At 26.3% G+C, this 9,737-nt stretch overlaps 1 protein-coding gene across 1 annotated transcript; it reads right to left on the bottom strand.

Moving 5' to 3' along the window:
- Nucleotides 1-2,801: 2,801 nt before the first annotated feature.
- On the bottom strand, nt 2,802-4,200 carry LOC107002641 (F-box/kelch-repeat protein At1g15670-like). Its single transcript, XM_015200741.2, has one exon. The coding sequence runs from the start codon at nt 4,143-4,145 to the stop codon at nt 3,111-3,113; it is 1,035 nt and encodes a 344-aa protein (XP_015056227.1). The 5' UTR covers nt 4,146-4,200; the 3' UTR covers nt 2,802-3,110.
- Nucleotides 4,201-9,737: the final 5,537 nt, after the last annotated feature.

The raw sequence follows: 9,737 nt of genomic DNA, 5'->3' as shown, positions 1-9,737 counted from the left end.
CTAAACATATGCTGATCAAATCTTTAAAAAAAAATGGACTATGTATATAGAAAATATACGAAAAATTATTTATGAGGAACTATTACCTCCCTAGACTATTTAATATCATATTTAAATATATATTTGCCTACGTGAACATAAAATAATGTAAATTATAAATAGTATTGTGTCCACGTATAGTTCAAAGGTAAAAAATACACTATTAAATAGTTTAGAAAGATAATATGTCATCATGAAAGTTTAGTATCGCAATAGCAAATTTGACCAAAATCGAGATATTTTTCAGATCATCCTGAATGACTATGTTGATAGTACTAGATAATATAACGAACCTCGAATTTAATTCAACTTCAATAAGTATCTCATGACATTAGAATTGTCACGAACTATTCACATTCATAAACGCTCAAGACGGAGTTTAAGAATATGAACGATATAATATGAAAATTTATTAATATATATCATAAATATTAGTACTACTTTTTTTTTTTAAGGTTTTAACATTGACCTTGATTTTTGGTGGTAAATAAATGACTTCAATTTTCCTATTAATCTAAATTCCAATTAATTGGCCCTACTCCATTATTACTCATTTAAAATAGTTTTTCTAAACTTTAATTTTGTGGTCCTCTCTTAGCAAAATGATTTAAACGACGGTCTACTTGGAACATGCAAATATTAAATCTCCTAATCAAACAGGATAATATTATATTATATTTAAAAAAACCTTTAATTTATATGAATTAAAGTTAATGATTTGACAAGCCAAATATGAAAATGGTAAAAGTAATGAATATGAAAATGAAAGTTTATATTGAAAATTATTTGTATTCTTTTTTTAAAAAAATATGAGATAAAAAGTAGATTGAAAATTTGTGGACCTAAATCCGTTTAAATTTTTATTGATTATTGATTATTGACATACTTATTTATTAAGTAGCTCAGCTTATTTCAATTCTATCAAAGTTTGGACTAATATCTAGTTCAAAAATTGAGACATAAAAAATCTTATCTAATTAATTTTTTAAAAAAATATTTTTTTTATTTACTATGTTTGTATATATTCATAATAAAGAAAAATAATAGTTTTATAAGATATTAAAAAATTATTTTAAACAATAGTTAAGACTTAATAAATAATAGACAAATGGAGCTTACTCAATGTACATAAAGTGTTCATTCGAAGAACAATGCAGTAACAAAAATATTTAACGAAATAGAGTTACGAGTTATTGATAATGCTCTCGTTTATAAATTTATATTATTTCAATTCGTTTAAATTCAATCCAAATCGTCTTAGTAAAAAACGAGTCACTAAATTCAAAGATAAATACAGAACTATCAAACTCCCTCCAAGCCTATTCCACAACCTCTATCGGGTCTATCTAAGAGCATGTTCTCAATAAGTTAAAATTGTGTTCTATTCAATACTTCTTCGATTTACCTCTACATAATCTGATCTTCATATCAATAAATCTGATCACTAACTTATATGTGTATCTATTCTCACATATCCAAACCGTCTCACTATTATTTTCCTCATGATCAACCACAAAGATCTCGGCCTTGACATGAGAGCATCAAATTATAAAAAGATTCACGATTATATCTAATTTACATAATTTAACTATCAAAATATATAACAAAATGAGTCATAGATGAAATTAAGCATTCGTTTTTTTCAAAAATTCAAATTAATCGAATCAGTAAATTTATCACATAGCTTTCTTTATAGGGAATAGAGGAATTATTACTTTTTCTTTCATTATATACAAAAATCTCAATTTTAGAATATAGTCCCAATAATGAATGTACAACATGACCGACATTTTTAAATATTTTTTTCTCTTTCCATTTTTGTTTATTTTTTTGAAAAAGAAAAAACTCTTCATTATTTGAGAGAACATTTTTGGATATTATATATTAATAATTGTGTTTCACAATAAAATATATACAACTCATTGTTCTTATCCACTTTGCTTCCTATATATTTCTATTCCCAAATTGTTTATTACTATCTTTATATTTAATTATTTATAATTTATAATATGGGGCTTTGGCATTTATATCTTGGCCCCAACAGCTTTATCCAAATTGTAGATTCAACATATGATAATCTGATCATTTAAGTCGGAGTTTCATGATATTTTATATTGTGAAATTTTAAAAAATATTATTTTTTATTTTAAAATAAAAATATATTCAATTATAAATACAAATAATAGTTGTTCATTTTTTTGTGAGAAATTTAGAATGTTATCTACTTTTTGTCAATGAGAATTCTTTTTTTTTTTTTACATTATAATCGCCATCTCCATATCTTTTTTTAATTCAGATAACAAAAAATGAATTTACAGTAGGGTAATATTATTATGTCGATATGATTGTACTTGCAATTTTATTTTTGAAGAATTAATAGTCAATCAAATCAAATAAAATTCAATTCAATCAAATATTGTAAAGTCATTGACATTTGACAATAACAAAAATTACTTGCCAAAGTACTCTTTGTTTTCAATTTACTTGATATATTTCGATTTTTAAGATTCAAACAAGTAAATTTTGACGATAAATTTTTAACATATTTTAAATAATTAATTATGATGAGTTATAATACTTTTTACGTAGTTTATAAATATATATATTATATTTCAAAAAATATTGATACATAAATTTTCTAATTTAATCAAATTATTTACATCTCAAAAATCATAAAATGTCACAAATCTGGCTACTAGACAAGTTGCTTTAACACTTTGTAAAATAGAACAAATATTCCACTGCACTTTTTGTAACAGAAATAACATGAAACAAAATACATAGAACGATAAATGATGATTCGATACATTAAGCTTTCGTTGTACAGAATATTATAAACTATAGAAAAAGAAAATTTATACTAGCACCTACTAATATTGCTTCTATTTATATACTATATTATACTATATACTCCAAACATAGTTTTACATTAAAAAAACTACTATGCTTAAAAGCTCACAATATCCACATTGAAACTCAATTGATTTTGAATTTCCATAATAAAAACGAGGAAAGGTGATACTCTGAATAATTTTTTTTCATTTTCACGAACTCAAACTCGAAATTTCGTTTCAGATCTCCACACAACATCCGGATTGTACAAATCCTGAAAATTCATCAGGAACATTTATCTTTGTTAATTTACTGTTTTGTCCTTGTTTTTTGTTGTTTTCTACGAAAAAGAACCCATGCGGGGCACCTTGATAGGCCGACCCGGTAACCAAGGTCCGATCACCAAGATCCACACCACATGCTCCGACTTTCACATTCGGGTCGGATTCAGCCCAACAAGTTAAATTTCCATTTTTACCCACCCCTACACATGCCCTAGGACACTGGCTCGAACCCCATGCATCCTCAACTCGTCTCCATTGAGCCGTGCTGAGTTCGTATAACTCAGCACTACTTTTAAATCGGCCTTGGTTTTCCGTATCGTAACCACTTACGACACAGAAATTCGAGCCGATTATAACCCCTTCACACTCATCTCGCTCCTCACTCATCCTAGGCAATTCCGTCCACTCGTTGGACGAAATATCGAAAACCCAAGCGGAACTCAGCGCGTTCTTACTCTCATCATGACCGCCGGCGATGAAAACTCGTCCTCCGGTAGCTCCCATAGCGAAAAAAGATCGAGCTTCCGGCATGTCCATACACTGATTCCATCTCCGAGTCATGAAATCGTAGACAAACACATCCTTAATTGGATCCCAGCTCGACGGATTCCATCCACCCATAACAATTAACTTTCCTTCAGTAGTTGCAATTTGACAAAACATCGGTAATCCATCCGGGTATTTCGGAATCGGGTCTACCCGATCCCAAATCCCGGATACTAAATCGAAAACAGAGATCGCAAACCTGGGTTGTCCGGTGGGTTTGGATTCAACCGGAGAAGGTAAAGCTTGTACTAAACAAGCAGTTTTATGGGTAAAACCCGTTTGTTTCCGATGGTAATAGAAAGCTTTACTTTGAAGAATTCTACACCATCTCCGGCAAACACGAGATGCAACTCCATGAGTTGAGTAGTGTAACCGGGTCAAACACTCGAGGGCAATGTCCTCGGGTAGACCCGGTACTAATTCAGTGAGCTTATTTTGATTCATTTTTGAAAATTTTTTTCAATTGAAGAAGATGAAGTGATGCAGAAATTTGGGGATTTTACGTTGCTATTTATAGTTAAAAAAATTAAAAAAAGAGAAAAAAACAATCACCGATATAATGCAGTAAGATTATTACACGTGGCAATTATCGATAAGATCATTGATACTGACATAAAAATATAATGGGCTCGTCCACAGGATAAAAAAATTCCAATTGATGTTCATCGATATTAGCCACACAATAAATTATTATCCTTTTAAATTTGTTCGTATAATTTAGCGTAACGCTAATATATAAGAATGATAATGGGACATGGTAAATATAAAATGGGATGTGTTTAAGATTATAACGAATGAAAGTGTAAATAAAAATAAAACGAATTTTACAAGACAAAAATATGTATTTAATTAATTAAAAATTGAATATATTCAATCAAATTAGAATTTATCAAAGTGTGATAGTCTCCTTGAAGAAAACTATGATATAGGAGGAAATAAAATAAGTTTTTAGTTTAATATAAATCATTTTCTTTTAACTTTTTCGTTATTTTATTTAAATATTTAAATAAGATTTTATTCATATTAATAGTAACTATAATAAAATATTTGTTAATCATATAAAAATATATTATTTTTAAAAATTATGTTAATGGTCATTTTGAATCATGCGAGATGACTATAAGAGGACATCTGAATGTTATGATGAGGTCTTTTTTTTAATTATTTTGTATTTGATGTTCGGATAAATGAGGTTCAATAAAATTTATAAATTTCATATTAAGAATTTCTAACAGAGGTAACTCTCTATCAAAATAATATAAATTCGAAATTTTTAATTAAGAATGAAGAAATATAATATTATGTTTGAAATTGAGTTTATATTAAAACATAATTAACATAATATAACATTTTGTCAATACAAACAAAAGTAAAGGAAAAATATAGAAAGGACACTAGCAAAAGTAAAGTGGTGTTAGTTTCTTATTAGCCAAAAAAAAAAGTAGGCTTCACTTATGTAAAAGTTTATAACCAAAAAGTAAAAAGTTGATTTTCAATTAATCAGACTATTTAAACTTTATTGAAAATTCAATTTATTCGATTTGAATTATTTGAAGAATGCAATATATTATTTATTAAACATATATAATCAAATCCTATATTTAATTTTTATATTTTAAAAATATATGCCACGTGGCAGATAAACTTTATATGTAATAATTCAAATTCATACTTTCCTAAGTCAGCACCTCTTTTATCTCTAAGAGAATGTATGGTCCACATGGGTTCCACTTTGTCTCTAAAATAAAGTAGATTTATCATCGAGGTATGTAGCGGGATGAATATATAATTAAATTTTATTCAAAAGAAAAAAATGAAAAATTTACGATAGGAAAATATCTTCCTTATTAAATGAGATACTATTCAAAAATGATTATTCGTGTATGTGATTGAAAAATAAGGCCAAATACATAAGTAGATTTCTAAATTTGTTGGGGTTTTTTGCTCAGGTATCTCAACTATGTTATTTTCCTATTGAATCATTGAACTCCCATAATTTGTTCCGTTTAAACAAACATCGTTGTCTGATGTGGAACCAGATTTGTGAGGGGTATTGATAGAGGATACATATGTTGTTCCACAAATCATTAGTCCAATTGATAGTGAAAAATATTTGAGAATAATTGTATTTTACTTAAGTCATTTGAACATATTAGAAAACAATTGAGACTAACACGGTTTGTCTTCATTCCTTCAATCAAAATTATTACAATTCGAACACAATGAAAGACATTTACAATAGAAAAGCTGATCAAAAGCAACCCACAGTGTTTTAAAGAAACAAATTATGGATGGTTCAATGATTCAATTGAAAAATGACGTAGTTGAGGTACCTGAGGGAAAAAATCCAACAAGTTTAGGATTTTGTTTATGTATTTGGCCGAAAAATAACAATAAATTCAAAGTTAATTAAAAAATAGTTAGTTTTTAGTATTCACAGTATTGTCAATTTTTAAAGAGGTTCAAAATTTATGATATTGTCATGCATTTCAAAATCCATCGATATTATTAACTTATTTCAATTCAAAGCTCATGTGGTTATCATGATATATTCACATATTACATTTTTGATAAATTCTTAAATATTAATAAAATTAAATTTAATATTAATTTAAATTAATCGATCCAGTAAATTTTGTAGTGTGTCATTGGATACGGTGTGTAGCTTGATTTTTTGAAGGTGACTTGACAATTAATGAAATTATTAAAAGGGGATACTGTTCCATGTTTTGCAATTATTTATATTAATAATCTATTTAAAAAAACGAACCTATACACACACAGAATCAATGAATGGTTTCTCTATTTTTATGTTATATGTTTCTAATATATGGCCCACAAATTGACAATATCACTAATTAGATTTAAAGGTTCGATGTTAGTATTCGATATTTATTTTAGATTCTAATTAAGTTAAATTCATGTTTAAGAGTTTTATTTTGATAGGTAAAGTGTTTTCATTAAGAATAATTAATTACTCGTTAAGGTTATATTTAGTATAGTAATAATGACATATTCAATAAATAAAATGAAAAAAAAAAAGGAATGGTGTTTGCATACTTTAATCATATCTTAAATATAGAGAAACTTTTTTCGAAAAATTTATCGACTAAAGAAAAAAGCATAAAAAAAATGTAATAGAAAAGAAACAACATACACTATTTCTTTTTAATGCAATCTAGACGTTATGCCTATAGTACAGTATAATTTATTGATTCATTTGAAGCAACGTTGATTGGTTTTGTATTTACTATTCTTTTGTAATAATGTGTGAGTTTGTATGTATTATATCTCTCTATTTTGTTTTATGTATCGTTATTTTAGTGGGAAAAAAGATAAATATATCTCTAAATTAAATGTTATATAGATATTTTCTGTCATATTTTTAGGATATTTTTATTTTTATCGTTTAAAAATTATAGCATATATATCCTTTATATTGAAAAATTATAGCATATATATCCTTTATATAATAGTATACACGTGTCATAATGTTATCCATCGACCGATATTTATTAAATATTGAATAGACGGATAAGATTGTGTCATGTGTCCCTATTTAGTCTTCCCTTAGAGTGAAGGGCATATATGTTCTAGTTTTTTTATGACAGTGGCACTAATATCCTACAATTATGACGGAGACTACCTGCATACCATTTACGATAGTTCCGGAATATGTTTGTCTTTTTTCCCTATTTTATTAATACGAAATTTAAGAAAAAAATATTTTTAAAATTCATAATTTTTAAAATAATTCTTAAATATTTACATAGTTAAGAGTCATTTCATTAAGAAAAAAAGGAAATTTTTTTTAAAATGGAACTATTTCTCATTATGGTAATATGACTCTCTTTAGAGTAGTAACTTTGAGCATAAACTCATAGTTCAAATAGCAATTTCTAATAATACCATAGTTATTAGGTGCATTTAATGGTTTGGGGATCAACTAAGTAGATAGATGTTAATAAGATTTAATTTTAACTTCAAATTTCAATATATGAAGTAATTTATTTCGTTTATTGATCTTACAAGATACGTTATTATTAATTTTTTTTATCGTTGATCAATAGAATTATGTGATAATATCACTTTTAACAAAAACTTATGTGCTCTATCGTTGATTGACAAAATTATTTGATATCTACCTCACTTTAACAAAAGCTTCTGGAAACATTAGCATGTTTTTTTTTAAATTTTTTTTTATAACATTTAGACTTATAGTCAACTATCATATCTTTTTTTTTAATTAAAATGATATCTTACCTATGCTTTTTACTTGGATGTGATGTTAGGAGGAACCCACTTATTTACAACCTTATCACAACCATATATCATAAAATCATATTTATTGCTTTTACTTTTTTATTAAAATTTTAGGGCCCATTGTTTGGCAAAAAGACACACATTTTTTCTTTAATTTTTGGGGTATGGAATCTAAAGTGTCCAAGATTTGCAAAAATAAGAATTATTGAGGGTAAAAAAGACCAAAAAAAATTATTTGAAATTCTAGTTTTTTTTGTGTGAAACTATATGTTATAATTTGGACAAACACTAGACAACTTGCAATGAGAAAGTAGCAACTTGTATACAGAATCATTAAGGTCAATTTCCTGTTGAAAAATTATAATATTTGTATATCTGGTATATATACTTATATTATATAATTATAATAAAAACTTCATATACGATACGAGATATTGTGAAATTATTGAGCGATTAAATATTATTATTTATCATATAAATGTTAAAAGTACAAGTATCTAGACTAGAAAGACCCATAAGTACTAAGTCATTTTAAAAAGGATAATAGGTGAAATTTTTCTAAGATTTAAGATTTTTTTTAATAAATATTGATATGCCCCTCAACGGTAAGGGTATATATGAGCCACTTTTATAACGAAGGATATATCAACTCTAAATGACAAAGTTAAGGGGTATATCAGACCCTTTTCCCTTGATTTCCCTATTTCAATGAGAAAAACACCCTAAAATTTGATTACTTGATATTTCAAACGTTGAAGATAAAATTTGATTGTTTATACTTTTTACACGTTTCATATTAATTGATTACTTTATATTTTACACGTATATTAAAAAATTATAAATAAAAAAATAATTTTATCAACTCATTTTTTAAGAACTTTTTTTTGAATTTTACATACAAGTATCAACACTTGAAAAAATTAATAAATAAAAAAAAGTCAATTTAATATTTTCTGGATTTCATAAAATAATCAAAATAATTATTTTTAATATAAATCAACTAATATGATACCAACGAAATATTTATTTCACCGAATAGTCTATTACATTAAAGCCTCTTTATTTTGGAGGATTAATTAAATCTCTAATGATGGAACCCCATGTGCTACTTAATTTTTTAAATTATAAATTTATGTCTTTACTTGATCTTTCCACAAGATAAGACCCCAACAATTTTTAGTCCATAGTTTTATATTTTTTAAATACTATATCTTTCATTCTTCTCCTTGTATTAATTTAAACTTTGCTATTTTTAGTAAAAAATTGTGGAATTTAAAAGATAGAAAATCACCAGACCTTCGATATTTAAAGTTTATGAATTTATTTTAATAGTTTTATATGAATAAATAATAATATACCAAATAGATGTATATAGAATGTAAATAAAAATATCTTTTTATCTTAATTATAAACATGAAGTCTGTATATATTTTATCCGTTTCAAACGTCATGATTATATAGTATACATCATTATATTGTTTCATGTCGAATTTAAACATAAGTTATTAAGTTTTCGTAAAATTAATAGCAAGTTTTATACGATAAAATTCAATCATACTCAAAAGGAGAGTTTTGATTCTGCGAAATAGATGCGTAGGCCCCACATTAAGGAGAAGAAGGGATAAGACAATGACACGTTTGGCTACAATGTGATTCACTAATTAGACTAAACAATGGCCAGTTGAGTTGCTTTGTCGTTAAATTTGGGATATGACTTGGAAAGTTGCTGGATTTTTGTACCCAAGTCAAGCACTCAATTAGTTTTTTAAAACT

Source organism: Solanum pennellii, chromosome 10 (assembly GCF_001406875.1).
Source record: "Solanum pennellii chromosome 10, SPENNV200".
Classification (NCBI taxonomy): Eukaryota; Viridiplantae; Streptophyta; class Magnoliopsida; order Solanales; family Solanaceae; genus Solanum; species Solanum pennellii.
This window is presented reverse-complemented; position numbering and strand designations above follow the sequence as displayed.

Bases quoted from the DNA above. Each gene is read 5' to 3' on its own strand.
- LOC107002641 (XM_015200741.2), bottom strand. From the start codon at position 4,145: ATGAATCAAAATAAGCTCACTGAATTAGTACCGGGTCTACCCGAGGAC.